General features: G+C 38.4%; 1 protein-coding gene across 1 annotated transcript in view; it reads left to right on the forward strand.

Moving 5' to 3' along the window:
- Positions 1–15,693: 15,693 nt before the first annotated feature.
- The window catches only part of LOC105225460 (protein flightless-1), a 33,604-nt gene continuing 26,432 nt past the window's right edge, over positions 15,694–22,865 (forward strand). Inside the window, exons 1-2 of the mRNA XM_011203926.4 lie at positions 15,694–15,958; positions 16,062–17,751. Coding sequence (XP_011202228.1) covers positions 15,899–15,958; positions 16,062–17,751 — 1,750 coding nt within the window. The 5' untranslated portion in view covers positions 15,694–15,898. The remainder of the gene's footprint in view (positions 15,959–16,061; positions 17,752–22,865) is intronic.

Raw genomic sequence — 22,865 nt, forward strand, 5'->3', positions numbered from 1 at the left:
TTTGAGATTCTTACACTTTGAGGATAGTTGTAAAAAAATAACTGACGGAGATAAGATGTGGAAACTGCGGTCCTTAACCGACCACTTAAAATCAAATATGCTGAAGCATTTCCATCCGGAACAACAGCTTTCATTTGACGAGAGCATGATATCATATTTTGGGCATCACGGATGCAAGCAGTTCATCAAAGGAAAACCATTACGGTTTGGTTATAAAGTTTGGTCCTTGTGTACGATATCGGGATATTTAGTTAATTTTGAAATTTATCAAGGAAATAATCCTCGTTCCAATAGTACCTACGAGCAAATATTTGGAAAATGCGCAGCTCCACTGCTGAATATGATAGACGATTTTACACCAGCGGTTCAGAATCTACCATTTTCCTTCTATTTTGACAATCTTTTCACCAGTGTTCCTCTGTTAGTTTACTTGAAAGCTCGAGGATATACCGCAACAGGTACGATCCAGGAAAATCGGCTGCCAAAAAGTTACCCGATTGAACATAAAAAAACATTGAAAAATAAGGAGCGTGGTCATATTGAGTCTACAAAATTGAAAGAAGCTAACATTTTTCTCACAAAATGGAATGTAACGCAGTTGTTAGCATCGCTTCGACTACGTATGGCGCAAACCCGGTAACAAATGCAGTTCGATACTCACAGAAGCAAAAAAAAATTATTGATGTTCCAGGGCCATTAGTTATCAGGGAGTACAATAAATATATAAGCGGCGTAGAGTGTATGGATCAGAATGTGGACTTGTTACCCATTCGATACGAGGAAAGAAATGGTGGAATATTATCTTTACGTGGCTAGTTGACGTTTCGGTACTAAATAGCTGGCTGCTACATAGATCAGTCTACCCAGAAATACCTCAGCTCGAGTTTCGGCGACAAATAGCCATTTACTATTGTAAACACTTTCGTCCTCGAAAAAGGTCTTTGGAAGGAACAGCAGAGGAGACATTGAGGCATGATGGGCTCAACCATTTCGTTCGTCCATGCGAAAAAAGAAGACGTTGTGCTGCCGATTTTTGCGTTTCTGTTGGTAGAACCGAGTGCTCGAAATGTAACGTTGGGATTTGCGTAAAATGTTTTGAGAAATATCATCTGCCATCTGAATTATTATATACGATACGGTATAAAATGTTTTTATAAAAAATAGTTTTTAATGTATATTATTTTAATTAAAAATAGTTTTCAATATATACTTAAATAACTGTTTAAATCATTTTCTTTTAATTCACACTTGTTTAGTTGAAATATGTGGGATAAATCTTTGCTTTACTTCAAATAAAAACATGAGAAAAATTACCCTATATCATGCCTAGTGTGACCATATGGTCTTACCTCAAAAGTCGGTTTAGGATTGATGCCTTAAAATAAGGATGGTACGTAAGTGACCATTGGACCTATAAAAGTCATCCCTTTAAATATTTCAGAAATCCCAGACAATAAAAGTACCAGGAGGATTCGAGTTAAAGTATTTTTGTTCTTTCCTTAATCGTTTTCGAACACTAAGCTCATAAAGTTGACTATTTATAGCAAGTTTGTTAGCAAGAGGTGATTTGTGTAATTTCGTCGGTGACTAAAGTATTTTTTCGTAATAATTTCCAAAGAAAGATTTAAAGTTAATACATTCAACCTAAGGTAGTTCAAGTGTTTATATTGTATATTTGGGTTTGAAAAAAAGTGTGTTTATATTTTTAATTGTTTTTTGTTTTAAACCTTAAAAAAATTGGTATTTTTCATGTTTATATATACATATGTTTTTTTGTGCGTGAGTGTATATTATAATTTTGCATTTACCATTATCTGTGCATATTGGACTAATATTCAAAAAAAAAGTTGCCCTTTTGTGCCTTTTTTAAATATTCAGCTTTTCATCATAAACTCATTGCAATAATATAAGAACATGCTTCCTAAAGTATGGAAAAATGTATGTACCGAAGTCATTTAATGTTATTTGTTGTTGTTCTTATTGCAGGTAATTTGTTTTCTTTATGAATCATATGTAATAAAGAACGGAACTTCTTTACATGCATGTATGTGACTGTTCTTGTAATAATATTGTCAGCAACCTTCATCTCACGTAGATAACAGAAATGTTTACAAACGAAAGATGGTGAAGGGAATGCAACTTAATTCGGGTTTTCTTTAAAAAAATTGTTTTTCATTTTAGGAGTAAATTCTAATTCGCTTTTTATAACACGCCAGACCCTATAAGATATTATGCGGAATTCAAGTTGCCAAAATTTTCAAGAAATATTCCAATATTTAAAAGATGAATTGAAAAAACGATTTAAGCCCACAGATGATAATATGGATGAATTTGATAACCAAGTGAGAATGTGGACTTTAAGTCTCGTTGGACACGATCACATAGAGCAGAAGAGGTTAGATTCGGGCATTGCTTTTATTAGCTGCCGAGGAAATAAGCGTGGTCAAAAAGAGACATCCTTTGAATTATCTGAGCAACGCACTAAATACTCGTATAAAAAAACTAAAGATCTACGGGAAAAAACTCCACTTTCCTGTTGGCTTTCGCTACACAGGTAAATTTAAGAGCTTCAGGAAATCTTGATCCATGAATTGACAACTGCATCTCCATCAAGGGCTTCTAAATATACACAAAGTTTTCACGAGTCAAAAGTAACGAAAATGAGTAATGAAGAAGCATTAGTTGTGTTGATTGAAGCTCAGTTAACTCGTCATCAGTACAATGTTGTTAAAAAATCCGCTTCAAAAATATTTCCTTCATACACTGGTATTCAATCTGCAAAGAAGAAATGTTTACTAGAACTGAGAGCATTCAAATTTTCGAAAACTTAGCAGTAGTAGACTTGCAAGCCCTTCTTAATCACACTGTTGAACGGTTATTATTACTTCAAAATGAAGTTATCGTCACTCTAGATAAAAGTAAGTTGTCTAAATTCTGCTTGTAAACGAAGTGGGGCTTTGATGGTAGTTCAGGTCATAGTTTGTATAAACAAGCTTTCCATGGAGCAGAAGCAAGCAATTCATCGATTTTTATGACTTCCATTGTTCCAGTTAAATTGGTTTGTGAGGAAAAAATAATATGGCAAAATCCTCGACCCTCTTCCACCAGATTTTGCAGACCTTTGAGAAGTCATTTGAAAAAGAGTCCGCAAGAGTTTCAGTAGCAGAAAAAAATAGAGTAGAAGAGGAGATAAGGATCTTTCTTGCTCTATTGAACCGTATGGCGATAACTTTGTAGAAGTGAGATACACTTTATTTTTATCAATGGTAGACGGAAAAGTTTGCAATGCCTTAACAAAAACATCCTCTACCCAAAAGTGCTACTTGTGTGGCGGAATGAGTAGAGAATTTAATTTAATTGACAAAATGATCGAAAAGGAGGTAAAAATAGAAAATTTACAATTTGGACTATCTATATTACACGGATGGATAAGGTTTTTCGAATGCCTTCTTCACTTGTCATATAAGTTACCAATAAAGAAATGGCAAGCCAGATCAGAAAGTGATAAAAAAGTCGTAAATAAAAATAAAAATCGAATAATAAAGAAATTTAGAGAAAAAACTGGATTATTCATTGATCAACCAAAACCTGGATGTGGAAATAGTAATGATGGAAATATAGCCGGACGTTTCTTCCAAAATGCAGAACTATCTGCAAGTATAACGAAAGTTGACTTGGAGCTGATAAAAGGAATACATACAATATTAGTGGTGGTTACTTCGGGATATGAAATAGATATAGAGAAGTTTCGTGATTTTGCACAAAACACTGCCCGATACTTTGTACAATGTTATCCCTGGTATACCATGACTCCAACTTTACATAAATTCTTTATCCACGGACCGGAAATTATAGCACACGCTTTACTTCCAATTGGCCACCTATCAGAGGAAGCACAGGAAGCTCGAAATAAAGATTTTAAAAGATACAGGGAACATTTTTCTCGCAAAAGTAGTCGAACAAAATGTAATGAGGATATATTAAAGAGATTTTTAGTTACTTCAGATCCATTGGTTTCAAGGAAAACAAAATTATTTGCAAAAAAATCTAAGAGCTTGCCGCAAACAGCTTTGGAACTTTTGAAATCAGCAGCTCCTCCAGCAAATCCTGATGATGATGAAAATGATGAATCTGATAGTACAGATACTTATGATTATAGTAGTAGGGACAGTGATGATTATTAATTTGTTATTCTTGATGCTTAAAACCGTAGCAATAATGTATAATCATATAAATATAAGAATAGCAACATAACTTTCAGTTTATTTGCTCTTTGGTAATACTATGTAAGTCTTCGTAAAAAAAAAATTCCCACTAAGCTATTTTCGGAATTGACTTTTTTTTAGTAAAAACGATGCAAATAATATAAATCAATCCAAATTTGTTCAATGAAATGTACGTTTGAATTGATCTACAGTTTCAGGTACAAATACCCCACTGTGCGCCGTTTTCAGTTCACTGTCGTGCTGCCATGTCGTGTCGCGAGCATTGTATTCAGCATATCAGGCTATACACACGTCAGTTCAGATTCGACCGCCTTTGAATCGATGTCGCTTTCCCGCCACCGCTACGCAGCGTTCCATCTCCAAATATTAAATTTTATTGTAAATTAAAGTTAATTATATTAAACGGCACTATTGGGGGGAAAAAAACAACGAAGCAAATACTGTGACAAAAATTTCTACAAAAATTGTTCGAAGAAAAGTGCGGTTAGGTTAGCCTACAAAAATTCGTGTTCAAAATTTAAGTGAGGCGACATATACATACATATATACAAAAAATTTATTGCATACATATACCAAATTTATTGCAAGTGAAATTAAACTGCAGTGACAAATACATACATTCAAAAAAAAAAAAAACAGTTGAAAACGGAAAATAAGAAGCGGTTCCGTAAAAAAAAATTAAATACAATAAATTTACAAAATAATAAAAAAAAATTTAAATCGCGTGTGAAACACATAAATATCACGAGTGAAACATATAAATATATGTAGATAAATACGATATTGTGCTGAACAACCAAAACAAAAAAAACCGGGCGCAAAAATTAATTTAATTCTAAACGAGCGCGAAGCTTAAAAACAAACAAGAAAGGAAAACAATAAACTCAAAGATGCAGTAATTTTCAAGAAATTAATAATAAAAAATATATGAATAGTGAAAATAAATGGTTGCCGACATAAAGATTGTACATAAGTACGAACTACACAACAACAGGAAGAACAGAAAGGAAAGGAATCCCACACCGTGTCACAGCCGAACATCGTCTACATCAGCAGCAACAGGAAACCAAGAGGATACAACTTGGACGCAGCGGCATAAAGCAAATTGGTTCGTTAGTGTATCACATAAAGTGTAACATTTTGAATTGTTACACAGAGACAACTCAAAATAATATATAAAAAAACTTCAGGGAAAGAGTAATAACTCAAAAATTTGTTATTTTCGTGCAAATACTAAACAAATAAACATGAAACAACGGTTATATTATTTTTAATGATATTTTCGTGCAATTACCTTGTTTTTTCTTTGTAATATATTATTAATATTTACGAAAACAGTTTTTCGTCTGTACTGAAAATGTTCAAATTTTGAGTTGTTACACTTTAACGTAACAAGTGCGATATGTATGAACAGTATATATGTAGTATAATATATAATTATATATACATATACTAGCATATATGTACATATATGTTAAAGCCCTAGTTACGCTTACATTTGTGTACCCAAACACACAAAGTTCATAAAACAAAAAAAAAAAACATTTTCAAGTATTCACTTGACAATATTTTCCGGCAATACCCCTTGTACTCAACACAGTATAAGCAGGATTGCGCTAAGTAAGCTAAGGCAATTTCGAAAATTAAAAAGAAAAGGAACAATATCAACCATACATATTAGGGTGTCCGTTATTTACCAAATTGATTATTTTTGACGAGACGCCCCCTAAACTTTTAGTTTTCCATCTAAAAAAAAATATCAGACCATAAAAAGCCCTTAATTTTCATAATAAACCTTGCCCCAAACACGATACATTTCCCATGGAAATTACATGGGATTTTGCCACTTTTTACAAATATTTTTTTTTCTCTGGAACTTTCTCGTTTGTAGGCATAAAAAAATCATATTCTTATACAGAATTGAATGCTCTACAAAAAACGTCGAACAAAACAATCGAATTTTACAAAAAAAATTTCAATTTTCCGTAAAAGCTCGAAAATTCCAGAAATTACCCAGAAGTTTAACCTTGAATAACTTTTAAAGGGGTGAGTATATCGAAAAATTGTCCGGACAAAAATTTCGGTGCGGTAAATGCAACCGTTTAATAAGGAAAAAATTTCATTCTATTAATTAAAAAAAAAAAAATTACAAAATTACGGACAAAATAAAACAAACAAAAAACCAAGAATTGGTAGCCAAAGGGCATATTAGCATTTAATTATATTTTCTATATTCAAAGACCACATCGGCACATTTTCAGCAATACCCCTTGTCAGTGTTAATATACAAGCAAGCAGGATTTTATCTTATTATCGCCCGTATACGTAAGTATAAATTAACGAGTGCAAAAGCAATAAATAAAATAGAAAAAAAAACATGAACAAACTAATAGCACAACTATTAGGAATAAGGAAAACGAAACACTCGTTCGTTAATTCGTAGATTGCGTATACAACAAAAATACAAGATTATAATAAGGAAAACGAAATACGCATTCGTTATTCGATACGTTGCGTATACAATAGGGGTATTCTCTTGCTCTTGCAAAACCCGGTGCACGGTGCAAGCATTGCAGATTTACAACGGCACAACAACAAACACACGCAGAAAAATATTTGCAAGGGCTGTGAAATATGTCAGACCAAAACCCATGTATATTAGCGTGCAATGTCACGCAAAAATAAAATTGCAACCCTGTTGTAGTTGCCATTTTACATAAAGACATATTACGTCGTTAAACTGTTGAGAAAGGTAAATTTTAATTGGATTTTATAATTTCTATTTAAATTATAAAGTTTTGTTACAGTTTTTTTGTTAAAAATGCATGCAGAAGGTGCGCCAATTCACAATAGTCATTTACAATAAATTGACTGAATCAGTCGCTCATATATCACTAGATTCTGCAATGGGTGCTCTCGTGCCCTTGTATATTTCGGTGTAGTATTTTTGCAATCTGCAATCTTGCAAGAGCAAGAGAATACCCCTAATAAATATACAAACTGCTTGTCTTAAAGATTCAAACGTATTTATTGCTTCCAGAAATACACTGAGAGAAATTTTTTCTTTCTCATATTTTCAATTTTTACCTATTATCTAAATGAACGGAGATTTTAAGGAATCTAAATCGATTCAATATCTAAAAGTACAAAAAATGATTTCTGAAGAAAAGAGCCCATGTACACCTGCTGAAGCTACACGCTCAAATCAAGGTGCTACATAGCAAAAAAAAGTTAAAGATATTTCATATACTAAATTTATTGCTGAGAGTGACAGTCTAATTCGATACTGCACGATTTTCATCTTCACCAATTCAAGACAATTGTGAATCGGTATTAGAAATAAAAAAAGAAAATCTAAGCAATTTCTAGACATGTCTCCAAGCTGCGTAGGACGCAATTCTAGAATCTACCGGAAAATTTTAAATCGTCGGCTTGCTCCAAATACGAAAACTGCTTAGACCAGTACGAGGAAACGAGAGCTATGATCTCCGATCAATTGAGATTAATTAAAGCAATTGCACCTACTCCACAACCGAGAGTAGAGCTGCCACAAATACAAAGCCAAGAGGCGAGTTCAGGCATGCACCTTAAAGTGCCAGCATGCGATATAGAAATATTTCACGGAGGGTATGAACAATGGCCGTCCTTCCGGGACATGTTTACGGCCGTGTGCATAAACCATCCTAAATTATCACAAGCGCAAAAATTGTATCACCTCTAATACAATACAAAAGGATAAGCAGGCGCAATAGTCAAACAGTTCGCTCTTAATGATGAAAATTTCAATTATGCTTGGGAAGCACTAAAGGCTCGCTACGAGAACGAAAGAATATTAGTCGACAAACAAGTCACAATATTAATGAATGTACCAAAAATTCAGAAAGAAACAAGTGAAGAATTTATAAAACTTCAATCCACTGTTTGAAATTGCTTGTCGGTTCTAGCGACACAGAATATTCCCACAGATAATTGGGACCCCATACTGGTTAATATATGCTCCGCGGCATTACCGGAAAAATCTTTGCTTCTGTGGTATTGCCACTAGAGGCATCATTCAATGTTGCATTTCAATAACTTTCCCAGCACACCCCAAAGTAGCGCTTTCTCCAAAAGATCCACGGGTTTAGTTGCAACCGCAACACCCGAAACACAAAATCCTGAAATTTGCCAAGAGACACCATGTTGCTCAAAGGCCTTAAAAACTCAAACGCTACACAGCGAGAATCAAAGTAGGGTACTACTACCCACAGCAGTTATCTCCATCGAACACCGAGGAGAACTTTTCAAATTGAGAGCCCTAATAGACCAATGATCACAACGATCATTCATAGCGTCTAGGGCGCAAAATAGGCTAAAACTACCAACAAAACAAGCCAATTATGAAATTTCGGGAATCGGCGGAAGAATCGTACAAATCTCAAATAAAATCTGCCCCATTACCCTAATTTCCCCCCAAGCGGATAAGCGCATTCAAGCAGAAGCTATAGTCTTACCGCAACTTACGATCATGCTTCCAAGCTATCATATAAACAGCAAGGCAAAAGGTTACACACCTAAAGCTAGCAGATCCTAACTGCAACACCCCCGCTCAAATAGATCTTCTATTAGGCAGCGACCTTATACATACCTCAAATTATTCTAGAAGGGGTTGAAAAAATTTCAAACACCCTTCTAGCTCAAAATACTATATTCGGTTGGGTACTAAGTGGACTAGTGACAGAACCAGTTACCACTATGACGACTCAAGTGGAAGAAATATCCAAAGAATTCCTTAATTCACAATTAAGAAATTTTTGGGAGTTAGAAGAACTCCCCCCCATTTCCTTTACAACGCCAGAAGATCAGTATTGTGAAGACTTTTACAAAGCCACAACTACTAGATCAGGAAATGGTCGGTATGTCGTACAACTACCATTTAAACAACAATTTCCAGATACACTCGACATAGGTCACTCTCGCACCTCTGCAATACAGTAGTTTCTAAGTATTGAAGAAAAACTGCTTAGAAAAGGTGAGTTCAAACAACATTATGATGGTGTCTTAGAAGAATACCTGCATTTAGATCACATGAAAGAAGTAAGTCCATGCGAAAAAATCATAAAAGGCAAATATCACTCATTCTACTTGCCACACCATGCAGTAGAAAAGCCTGACAAAAAAACTACAAAAGTTAGAGTTGTCTTTAATGCCTCCAGATGCACTAGCTCGGGGAATTCCCTCAATGATATTCTGTTCACGGGACCTCAATGATATTCTGTTCACGGGACCCACACTCCAACCAGATTTAATGCTCCTCATATTAAATTGGCGTATATACAAATACGTTGTCAATGGGGATGTTGAAAAAATGTATCGACAAATAGTGATACATAAAGATGATCAAGATTTTCAACGAATTATCCTCAATTTTATCCCCAATGACAAAACTTTTTGACCGCGCAGGATGGCTTGCACCAATTATGATACAAGCGAAAATTCTGATTCAAGAATTATGGCTAGACTGAACAGACTGGGACGAACAAGTGAAACTTCTTCGCTTAGAAAAGTGGTCCCAGTTTGCTAATAATCTGAAAGACATCTCGCAGATACAAATTCCACGGTGGGTAAACTATTCCCCCGAATACAAAGTGAAACTACACGGCTTCTGCGATGCCTCTGAAAAGGCATATTGTGCCACGATCTATGTACGCACACAAAGCGACACCGCAACCACAAGCCAACTACTAGCGGCAAAAGCAAAAGTAGCACTTCTAAAAACGATAAGTCTACCACGACTTGAGCTCTGTGGCGCGCTGCTACTAGCAAAGCTGGTTTCCATAGTGCAGACACACATGAACATGGCCAAATGCAAATTATATCTATGATCCGATTCCGAAATCGTTCCGGCCTGGTTAGAAAAGCCACCACACTCGTGGAAAACATATATTTATAATCGAACCTCTCAAATACATGACCTAAAAGCAGCACCCATTCTGGCCACACCTGAGACAGGTGTGGAGTCGCTATCCTTATTAAATAGATGGGAAAGAATTAAAATTCTCCATCATAATTTCAGTAGCCGATGGAAAAAAGACTATATAAAGGACCTCCCCAAGAGGTACCGATGGAAAAGTACCGAAAATGCGCCAAAAGTTGGAGATTGTGTCCTGATTCATGACGATTGCCTGGACTCCGGAAAGCTAACACGACCGCTCATCAAACTATGCTTCTTACCAATCGCCGATAACCGCGAAACGAAAACCGATAAACCGCTAAAATAAACCGAATATAAAAACAAAATAAAATATAATTTATATAAATATATATACATATATATTTAAAGTAACACTCGAAACAACATAAGTAGTCGATTAATCGAACGACCCACTCATGCCGCATAACGTGGAAGCCATGCTCATATGCCCTTTATGCAACCGCATTCTAATTTAAATAAAACTCTTCCATACAGACCATTGTGCCACGCCAAGCGGCTGCCTAGTCGCAGCGCCCCGAACAACCACACCAACGGCCCCTCGGAGTGGAACGGTAGCATTGCCGTCAACACCCGCGCTAGGAGCAGACCCACAACGTCTTTGATGCCCTCTATGTCGTCGACCCCACCGGCTGCCACAATGCGTGATCTTTAAGGGATTGCCACCTCAGCAAAGCCAGCTGGTCGTTCAGGCGCACGGCCATTGTCTCAATTGCCTAACGCCTATCCACCAAATATACCAACAAGTTGTGAATCCCGAGGATTTTTATTTTAAAATACATAAGGCTAACAAGTGCAATGATATTTTGATTTATGCTTGTATAAGTTTATTAAGTTAAAGACTTGCTCGTTCGTCATTTTGCATAAGTTTTCTGCAAATTAACAACATTAAACTAAATATTAATTTTTTGGAAAAATGTTTTAAATTATTTTTAAAATGTACTTTATATTTATAATTTAACACAATCTTGTTGTTGTTTTTAACGGATATGCTAATCCCCGTTAGGATGGTAAGGGCTATCTGTGTTGTCGTCGAGGTCATCTAACGGTAGGCCCAGGAAACGCGCTGTTTCGACGGGGTTGGACCAAAGGGAGAAAGGTGTTAGATGGGTTGGGTTTGTGGGGCATGCAAAGAGGTGGCCAGTGTCATGCGGGGACTCGTTGCACGCAGGACATATATTGGATATGTCGGGGTCAATTCTGGATAAGTAGGAGTTTAACCTGCTACAGTACCCAGAACGAAGTTGCGCTAGGGTCACTCGCGTTTCTCGCGGCAACTGGAGCTCTTCATCTGCAATAGAACGCCATTCACGGGAAGGGTGTCGGTGAAGGTGTTAATGGCTCCGCTGTGAATGGCGGTCAGTGCCTGTCTGAAGTCTGTAGCGTCCGAAGTGCGGTCGGCGTACTGTACGATGTCGTCGACGTAGTCGAGGAATGACCTCTTGATGCTCCTAGGAGGCGGCTCCGCTCCAAGCAGATGGCTGCAAGGGTGATTCCTACGGAAACACCCCAGCAGGAACTGCCTGGAGAGGAGTTCATTATGCTCCTTTACAGGAAGCATGCGCGTCTCACTATGGAGGTGTTCGATGGGAGACATCAAGAGACATCCCGTCGTAGTCCGGAGTGCTGTGTTCTGGCAGGTCTGTAGTTTCCTCATCTGCGTGCCACTGCATCCAGGCGACCATATCGGTGCTGCGTAGTTGAGGACCGGCCGGCCGATTGCCTTGTAAGTTGCCAACAACGTTTCTTTGTCTTTTCCCCATGTGCTGCCGGCTAGCGACTTGAGGATCTTGTTGCGGCTCTGTACTTTGGCGATAATCGCGGTCGTATGGGGAGAGAAGGAGCATAGACTATCAAGGGTTACGCCTAAAATTTTAGGGTTATTGACAGTCGGAATTTTGACGCCGTCGACTGCAATATCAAGCTCAAGTCTATACTCCTTCGTCCAGTTTGTGAATATGGTCGCTGTGGATTTGGTGGGGGAGAGTTGGAGATTCCGTGCAGTGAGGAAACGAGAAAGGTCGGAGAGGTAGCTGTTCACTTTCGAACACTTGCCATCGATTCCATTGCCCGACGTCAATATCGTGCAGTCATCAGCGTACGAGGTTATGGAAACCCCCTCTGGTGGTAGTGGGAGTTTCGAGATATAGAAATTAAACAGTAGCGGGGAGAGGACACCACCCTGCGGAACCCCCTGTTTAATTCTTCTAAGTTTGGATGTTTCACCTCGAAATAGTACGGATGACTGACGACCGTTCAGGTAGTTCATGGTCCACCTCTTGAGCCCTAGAGGGAGAGTGGTTTTTTCAATGTCCTGCAGTAGCGTTGTGTGGTTGACCGTGTCAAAAGCTTTTGACAGGTCCAACGCTACGAGGATCGTTCTTTCGCAGGGTGGTTTCTGGTTGAGGCCACGAGCTATCTGGGCGTTTATGACGCTAAGTGCTGTGGTGGTGCTGTGCACTTTGCGGAAACCATGCTGGTGGCTGGCTAGGCTCAGGTGGTGAGTGAAGGTCGGGAGTAACAAGGCCTCTAGTGTCTTCACTACTGGGGAGAGGAGAGTTATCGGTCGATAAGATTCCCCTTTGTTGGCGGGTTTCCCAGGTTTCAGTAGTGGGATCACTCTTCCGACTTTCCACACATCGGGTATTTGAAGAGTGGTGAGCGACAGGTTGAGGACCTTGGTGGGATATTTTACTCCCGTCGAGCCTAGATGCTTTAACATTAGCATGTTGATTCCGTCTGGGCCGATGGATCTGGAGGATTTTGCCTTGTTGATGACACCCTGAACCTCCTCATCGGTGAAAGTAAGTGGCGCGCAGTTGTTTGGCATTTTGCGCAGCCGTCGGTTAACACATCTCTTGGCCTTGTCTACCGAAGGGTGCAGTGTAAACTGCCGGCTAAAATAGCTCGCGCACTTCTTCGGGTCCGAAGAGGCATGACCATTAAATTGAACTTCAACTCGGTCGTCGTGTCTCTTCGGATTAGACAAAGCTTTGACAGTAGCCCAAAGCTTACTCACACCGGTGGAGAGGTTGCAGGACTTCAGGTCCATTTCGTCCGCTTATGTTGATTCACCATTCGCTGAATCTCCAAATTGAGATCCCTTATTCGGGGATCCCCGGGATCGGCATGGCGTAAGGTGTCGCGCTCATTAGCTAAGACAGCTGCTTCGGCTGGGAAATTGGGGCGGATTTCCGCTATTCTTCCAGCCGGGATGAAGCGAGCAGTAGCTGCTGCGATCACCTTGCGGAATTGACGTTCGCCAACGCATACGTCCGTAGGAATGGGTAGAGCGTTGAAGGTGCTCTCAGTGAATTCTGTGAAGCCGACCCAATTAGCTTTTTTGAAGTTAATGAAGGTACGGTTGTCCACAGAAACGAAATCGGGAGGCTTCTCGATCGAGATAATTATGGGCAGATGGTCTGATGCAAGAGTTAGCATAGGTCGCCAGGTTATGCTGTTTATCAGGCCACCGCTAGCAATGGTAATATCCGGCGAGCTATTACAGGTGCCCATAACTCTGGTGGGGGCTTCGTCTTTCATTGTGCAGAATGTCGAATCGTCAATCTGTTCCGCCAGCTCCATTCCCCTACGATCGTTTGACAGGCAGGAATGCCAAAGATCGTGGTGCGCGTTAAAGTCGCCTAGTACCAAACGGTTTTCACCACGAAGTAGCGCGCCTATATTCGGGTGATATCCTGTAGGGCAACATGTAACTGGGGGAATGTATATATTAAATATTTCGAGCTCGACATCGCCTGACCGGATAGCTATGCCCTGACATTCTAGGGTAGTATCCCTGCGGTCGATGTCTTCATCGATTATTTGTGTTGTGCAATTTGAAGGCTAGGCCACCACCATTATCTCGCTCGCGATCTTTACGAATGACGTTGAAACCTGCACAACTCAGAAGGTCTGAGCGGCTGTTGAGCTTGGTTTCTTGGACCGCAGCTATCGATATACGTTCCCGATTCATGAGTGCAACTATCTCCTCGATCTTGCTCTGGAGTCCGTTGCAGTTGAATTGATGTAGTTTCGTTTGTCGCGGGTGTCCGTGAATGATCCTGGGGGTGAGGGAGTGACGTGTTGGTGGTGGTTGTTGCAGCTGCAGAACCCGCGGGGGCGGTTGTCGCACTGGGGTGTTGGTTGGCGACGCCACTGTTGTGAGATGCGGGGGCAGACTCCTGCAGCATGGGGCAACGTAGGTGACACTCCACTCACGTGTGGTGCGCAGGCCGGAACACGTCGGGAAGTGGCACCAGCCAGTGCAGGAATTGCACTTAACTGATGCGACGTTCCGACGTATGACGGTCTGACACACGGAACAGACTGTGCGAGGAACCAAGAGTTGCTGATTGGTTCTCGCACGAGGATTGGAGCGGGATGAAGGTTGGGGGGGAGGACAAGTCAGAGTGGGAGCTGTGTTGCCTGTTTGAGCTCCTGACCGCGGAGGTCCTTTGTTGGCCACTCTGATTGAGTGGCGGCGCGGCGCGCGAACATTGTGCAGGTTGCACAGCCGTAGAGGCTTGTATCGCATTATTGCGCAGACAACACGGGGCCACGTAACGCGTGGTCCACTCCCTGTGGGTCTTAAGGCCTGAGCAGGTCTTAAGATGGCTCCATCCATTGCATGTATTGCACCTGACCGAGGTGGAGTCTGGATGGAGCCTTTTAGCGCAGACGCAGCAGAAAAATTCCTCCGGGCCCGGGTTGGACTCAATGCCAGCACGAGTCAGGAGGATACGGAGCAACCCTGCTACAAGGCGTTGCTCTAAGGACGACACACACAGATTAACACTCACCGATCCAAACGGGGTTAGATCGCCGAAAGAACAGCCCTTGGTCGGATAAAATCCGAGTCAATTCCGATGCGTAGAACCGGCTGTCGTGGGAATTGATTTAATCGTCTTAATACTTGCTCTAATAAATTTAATATTACCGAAATGAAACTGCCGCCGGTATATGAGTAAATGGGAGGTGTTGCTTCTTCGAAATTTGCATAGAAATGAAAACTGATCTGTCAAACTGCTGAAGTGACAGTTCATTGCTTTCAATATATGACAAACAAATTATTACGGAGCATCTCGACAGGATAAAATTTATGTCATACTAACTGTATTGCCGTGCCTATTGCTTGTGGAGACTCTATATTGCTTATGGAAAGCAATATATGGAATACTAATTAGTATGCCACATATTGAAAACAATAAGCTGTCACTTCAGCAGTTTGACAGCGCAGTTTTCATTTCCATGAAAATTTCGTAGAGACAACATATCCCATTAAGTCTTAAATCTAATAAACTTATACAAGCATAAATCCAAATATCATTGCTATATGATACCAAATGCCCGCATTCAGATTTGGCAATGCCAATGGCAATAGATTTGGCAGTTAGTATGCGATAAATTTTTGCCTGTCGAGATGATCCGGTATGCCACTAGCAATATGGAGTCTCTACAGGCAATACGCAAAGCCAAACAGTTAGTATACACTAAATTTTTGCCTGTCGAGATGCCCTGTTACGGGTCATCTTGATATTTTGCTAAAGCGATAAAAAATATTATATTGATCGATATAATTACAATTAAAATAACATTTTTTATCGATAAATCAATCATAACATAAACTGGGATTTAGTATTAGTTTAGTTTTTGTTGAAAGTGTAGTCTGAAATCTAATTGTAAAGGAATATAAGGAAATATGGCTACTGGAGTTTTGCCATTTGTCCGTGGCGTTGACTTTTCCAAAAATGATTTTAGTGTAAGTCTTATATACATATATAATTTATCTATTAAATATAGACTCCATATAAAAAAAGAAATATATATAAATATAAATCACTCTTTTTTATACACATATGCAGAACTCCAAGTTTCCGGTTGCTATTAAAGAAATGAATAGGGTACAATGGCTAACGTTAGACAACACAAATCTTCATGAAATACCTGAAGAACTTGGAAACTTATTTAAACTAGAACATTTGTCCTTGAAAAGTAATGAATTGGAAAAGCTATTTGGAGAGTTAACAGGACTGCCTTGCTTACGTTCGTTAAACCTTCGACACAATCAAATTAAGAATAGCGGAATTCCTCCTGAACTTTTCCGGTTAGAAGAATTAACGACTTTGGACTTATCACATAATAAGCTTAAAGATGTTCCTGAAGGATTAGAACGTGCTAAAAGTCTTTTAGTATTGAATTTAAGCAATAATCAAATTGAATCCATTCCCACAGCTTTGTTCATTCATTTAACTGATTTACTTTTTCTTGATCTTTCAAACAATCGTTTAGAAACATTACCTCCGCAAACACGTCGACTCGCGAATTTACAAACTTTAAATTTATCGAATAATCCTTTAGAACTATTTCAGCTTCGGCAATTACCCTCTCTTCAAAATCTGGAAAATTTAAACATGAGAAACACACAACGTACTTTATTAAACTTCCCCACTACGTTGGACAGTTTGTCAAATTTATCTGAATTAGATATCTCAAAAAATATGTTACCAAAAATACCAGATTGTGTATATAATTTGCCAAATTTGAAACGAATTAATCTTAGTGACAATCTCATTTCTGAATTAAGCAGCAGTATTGAGTTGTGGCAAAAGCTTGAAATACTTAACTTATCACGGAATCTATTAACTGCGCTACCAGCGTCTATATGTAAATTAACATATCTTCGTCGTCTGTTTATAAACGATAATCGTTTGGATTTTGATGGAATTCCTTCTGGCATAGGTAAATTATGTTCCTTGGAGGTATTTTCTGCTTCTAATAATGTTTTGGAGATGATACCGGAAGGTTTATGTCGTTGCGGGGCGTTAAAAAAACTAAATTTAAGTTCAAATAAGCTCATAACGTTGCCAGACGCCATTCATTTGCTTGAAGGCTTAGATCAGTTGGATTTACGAAATAACCCCGATTTAATTATGCCACCAAAACCGTGCGAAGCTGTTAAAGGGGCAGGTATAGAGTTTTATAACATTGATTTTTCATTGCAAAATCAATTGTTACTTGCTGGTGCTGCAGCTCCTACTTCAATGCCGACTGGAACTGGAGCTAAAGATTCCACTGCACGCAAAATACGACTTCGTCGTGGTCCTCGGGCCGATTCTGAACAGGATTCTGCTAAAATATTGAAAGGTATGAAAGACATAGCCAAAGATAAAGATGAATCCAAAAATTCTTTTGAAAACTTACCACCTGAATCGCTAAAGCCAAAGCGTTGGGATGAATCGTTGGAAAAACCGCATTTGGATTATTCAAAATTCTTTGAAAAAGAAGACGGCCAGTTTCCTGGTCTAACCATATGGGAAATAGAAAACTTTTTACCAAACAAAATTGAAGAAGTAGCTCATGGAAAATTTTATGAAGGAGATTGTTATATAGTACTTAAAACTTATTTTGATGAATTAGGACAATTAGTATGGAAAATCTATTTTTGGATTGGTAATGAAGCAACACTTGACAAACGCGCTTGTGCTGCAATACATGCAGTTAATTTACGAAATTACTTAGGAGCTCGCTGCCGTACAATACGTGAGGAACAAAGTGAGTATATGATATTTTACATTTTGGTACCATGAAGACCTTTTTTCGGTAATGCAAACTGCGCAGCATCTAATACATCAAAATTCAAAGTAAAAAAAATTGCCAAAGAAAGCGCAAAACTTGCAACATTTCAAAAGTAGTTTCACAAAAAATTTTACCAAACCAACTGGGCTAGCTAGAAAGTCATTGCATAATTTTAACATTATTTACTTATTACAATTGTGGATTTGATTACACGTATGTATGTATATGATTGACACGGAAAAATTGATTTTAAGGGCACATCTAGTGTAATGGCCTAAAAAAAAGGTGATTTTTGGGAATTTTTATTAAAAAAATACTTTCAATTATTTCAAAATTTTAAGAACATATTTATACATTTTTCAAGAATAAACAGTGAAATTTTTGAAGAAAAAAACCTTTAAAACCAATATTTTCTTTGTTTTTATCAAAAAACATCGTATTTCCCGAAATAATAAATTCACTTTTACACTTAACACGTCTTCAGATGTTAAAATTATACTTTCTATAAGTTATGTACACGTAATTATTGATGTTTTTTAGTTAATCAATAAGAGAAATTGGTTTTTTATACTCTCGCAACAAAGTTGCTAAGGAGAGTATTATAGTTTCGTTCACATAACGGTTGTTTGTAAGTCCTAAAACTAAAAGAGTCAGATATAGGGTTATGTATACCAAAGTGATCACGGTGGCGAGTAGAGTTGAAATCCGGATGTCTGTCCGTCCGTCCTTGCAAACTGTAACTTGAGGTATCATGATGAAACTCGGTACACGTATTTCTTTGCTCCATAAGAAAGTTAAGTTCGAAGGTGGGCAAAATCGGCCCATTGCCACGCCCACAAAATGGCGAAAACCGAAAACCTATAAAGTGTCATAACTAAGCCATAAATAAAGATATTAAAGTGAAATTTGTCACAAAGGATCGCATTAGGGAGGAGCATATTTGGACGTATTTTTTTTGGAAAAGTGGGCGTGGCCCCGCCCCTACTAAGTTATTTGCACATATCTCGAAAACTATAGCTATAGTAATCAACCAAACTCTATAGAGTCGTTTCCTTCAGGCATTTCCATATACAGTTCAAAAATGGAAGAAATCGGATAATAACCACGCCCACCTCCCATACAAAGGTTATGTTGAAAATCACTAAAAGTGCGTTAACCGACTAACAAAAAACGTCAGAAACACTAAATTTTATGGAAGAAATGGCAGAAGGAAGCTGCACCCAGGCTTTTTTAAAAATTGAAAATGGGCGTGGCGTCGCCCACTTATGGACCAAAAACCATATCTCAGGAACTACTAATCTAATTAATTTTACAGCAAAATAAAAAAATATGTAAATGACGGATAATGAAATCTCGATTATCACTTTATCATGCGAGAGTATAAAATGTTCGGTGACACCCGAACTTCGCCCTTCTTTACTTGTTTTTGTTATTTTTATAAAAATATGAAAAGCTTTACAATCACTTCACTTCAACGAAAATGGCAAGGTTACGTTCGAAATTACGGCATCATTATTGTAAATTCAAATGGCCACTATTGATTCATGATCGTTTTCGAATTATCGATACTCTCTATTTTAATTTATTTTTATTTTTCAAATTATTATTATTTTTCTATTATGTATTTCTCATTTTTACCAATTTTCTTTCAGATTCGAATATTGAGAATATCAATATTTTAATTTCTTTTTATTTTTCCAATTAATAATATTTTTCTATTATATGTATATCTCTCATTTTTATCAATTCTTGTTTAGTTTCGAATATCGAGAGTATCGATATTTCGAACCCGATCACTGTTTGTATCACTAGTTCTCAATTGAATTTCGGGGTCGGCTTTAGTATACCGTTCAGGATTTCGGGAATAAAAAGGGTATGGTCGGATAGAGGAGATTCTCCTGATCACGAATATATGGTTATAGCCGCAGGAAGCTTATAGTTTCCGAGTTATTCACGTTTAAAGTTTAAAATTGGCAATATTTTATTTACATATTTTCGATATATAAAATTAATTTTGCACTTATATTTTTCAATTTTATATACACTAACACAGGGATGGGCACATTAGCCCTCAGTGGCATTTTGCCCGTGCGGGCACGAGTGCACATTTTGAGGGCTAGGTGAGGGGATCATCGCGGGCAAACATGAAGAGGGAAGTGAGAGCAAAGTTTTACCACTCCATATTTACAAATGAGAGCAACGTATTTTCCACCACCACTGACTGATCTATCGTTCATGTACAGTGGTGTGAACAAAATAGAAACAACCATAAGGTGTTGTGAAGTTTTAAAATATGCTGTTTTCTTATTAAATAAAATTGTTTTTAGATACATAACATAACATATATATATTTTTTCCTAACAGTGATTAAAATTTCCCACCATGCAAAGGTAAATAAAAAAAAATTTTAATGCGAAACCCTAAACTCTGCAAATTATGTTAACCCCTTTTTGTTCACACAACTGTACAATTCCGATATGAAGTAAACTTCCACCCTTAAATTTGTGTACAATGTCAGTATTGCCGCAACCACTCTGCAATGAACATCAATTCACGGAGGAATGTAATTCATTTTTTTTCGCAATTTTTCTCAACTTGTTATGCCCTTCTCTCCGTAAACTGATATTCCCCTCATCTAGCCCCCGTGCGCACTTTGCTAACTTTGCGGGCTAAAAATGTGCCCATCCCTGCACTAACACATCACTTATTCATTTGCACACATTTATTTTATATACTATAGTGCAAAAATTGCTTTTAATATACGTTTCAATTGTTGTTGAATTATTATTATTTTAGAATAACAAATGAATTACAAACTGTCAAATAATCAGTGTTACCATACTAAAATATTTTACAAACTAAAACAAAAAAAAAATATAAGGAAATATTATACCCTAAATACATTAAACATAATCGTTGATAAACAATAAAAAATATATTAAAAAATGCCGAAGGCCGCCCACACAAAAAGGAGTTCTACGCGAACAAAATTTGGTACACCCCGGTGTTGGACCGACCAGGGTTATTTTTTTTGAAGCGCGGCCGAAGGCCGACCACGCAAAAAGGAGTTCTACGCGAAAAGAATCTGATACACCCTGGTGTTGGACCGACTAGGGTTATTTTTTTTTTGAAGCGCGGCCGAAGGCCGCCCATGCAAAAAAGAGTTCTACGCGAAGAAGTAGCAATGTCATAGAGGGTATGTTAGTTAGGTTAGCTTAGTATGGTAACACTGATTATTTGACAAGTTTAAAAATTTATTTTTACAAATGATGTCGATAAGGTAACACTGATTATCTGACAGTTTGTAATTCATTTGTTATTCTAAAATAATAATTCAACAACAATTGAAACGTATATTAAAAGCAATGTAAATAAAATATTGCAAATTTTAAACTTTAAACGCGAGTAACTCGGAAACTATAAGCTTCCTGCGGCTATAACCATATATATCCTTGATCAGGATAATCTCCTCTATCCGACCATATCCTTTTTATCGTTGATATCCTGGGACGGTATACTAAATTCTTCCCGAATTTCGAACAGTGATGCCATTTATAGCGTAAATATTGTGCAAAATCGTAATATTTTTTATTGTTTTTATTGCAAAAAAACATAAAATTAGATAACGCGCCATACATATTCGTGAATCGGAATTAAAAACGAATTTTTAAAGACATTTCCCGTGAAAATTGGTGCACGTTCGAAATATGAAAAAAAAAGGTTTAACTTCTACATCTCGAAACTCCCGCAACCACCAGAGGTCGTTCCCATAACCTCGTACGCAGATGACTGCACGATATTGACGTCGGGCTATGAAATCGGTGGCATGTGTCCGAAGGTAAACAACTACCTCTCCGACCTTTCTCGTTTCCTCACTGCACGAAACCTCACACTTTCCCCCACCAAATCCACAGCGACCATATTTACGAACTGGACGATGAAGTATAGACTTGAACTTAATATTGCAGTCGATGGCGTCCAAATTCCAACTGTCAATAACCCTAAAATTTTAGGTGTAACATTCGATAGTCTATGCTCCTTCTCTCCCCACACGACCGCGATTATCGCCAAGGTACAGAGACGCAACAAAATCTTCAAGTCGCTAGTCGGCAGCACATGGGGAAAAGACAAAGCACGTTGTTGGCAACTTACAAGGCAATCGGCCGGCCGGTCCTTAACTACGCAGCACCAATATGGTCGCCTGGATGCAGTGGTACGCAGATGAGGAAACTTCAGACCTGCCAGAATACTGCACTCCGGACCACGACGGGATGCCTTTTGATGTCTCCCATAGAACACCTCCATAGTGAGACGCTTATGCTCCCTGTAAAGGAGCATAATGAACTCCTCCCCAAGCAGTTTCCGTAGGAATCACCCTTGCAGTCATCTGTTTGGAGCGGAACCGCCAACTAGGAACATTAAAAGGTCTTTCCTTGACTACGTCGACGACCGGACTTCGGACGCAACTGACTTTCGACGGGTACTGACCGCCTTTCACAGTGGAGCCATTAACACCTTCACCGACTCCCTTCCCGTGAATGGCGTTCTTGGAGTCAAATCACCACCTATCGCAGACGAAGAGTTCCAGTTGCCGCGAGAAACGCGAGTGACCCTAGCGCAACTTCGTTCTGGATATTGTAGCAGTTTAAACTTCTACTTATCCAGAACTGACCATGACATACCCAACGTATGTCCTGCATGCAACGAGTCTCCGCATGATACTGGCCACTTCTTGGCATGCCCTACAAACCCCACTCATCTAACATCCTCCTCCCTTTGGTCCGACCCCGTCGAAAAAGCACGTTTTTTGGGCCTCCCGTTAGATGACCTCGACGACAACGCAAAGACTCTGGGAACCAAGTATTCGGTACTTAGGGGCTTGAACAGTTTTTGTTGGATTTGAACATAAGGTGACATTTTTTCACAATCTGACATAAGAAATATGAAACAATACCACATATCGAAATCGGTCAGTTGGGTCCCGAGATATGGGATTTCACCAAAAAATAGGAGATGCCACACCCATCTTCTAATTTTTACATCGACCCCTATAAAGCCTTGTCATAGCATTCCAGCGGCAAACTTTTGCA

Source organism: Bactrocera dorsalis, chromosome 3, assembly GCF_023373825.1.
Source record: "Bactrocera dorsalis isolate Fly_Bdor chromosome 3, ASM2337382v1, whole genome shotgun sequence".
NCBI classification, from domain to species: Eukaryota; Metazoa; Arthropoda; class Insecta; order Diptera; family Tephritidae; genus Bactrocera; species Bactrocera dorsalis.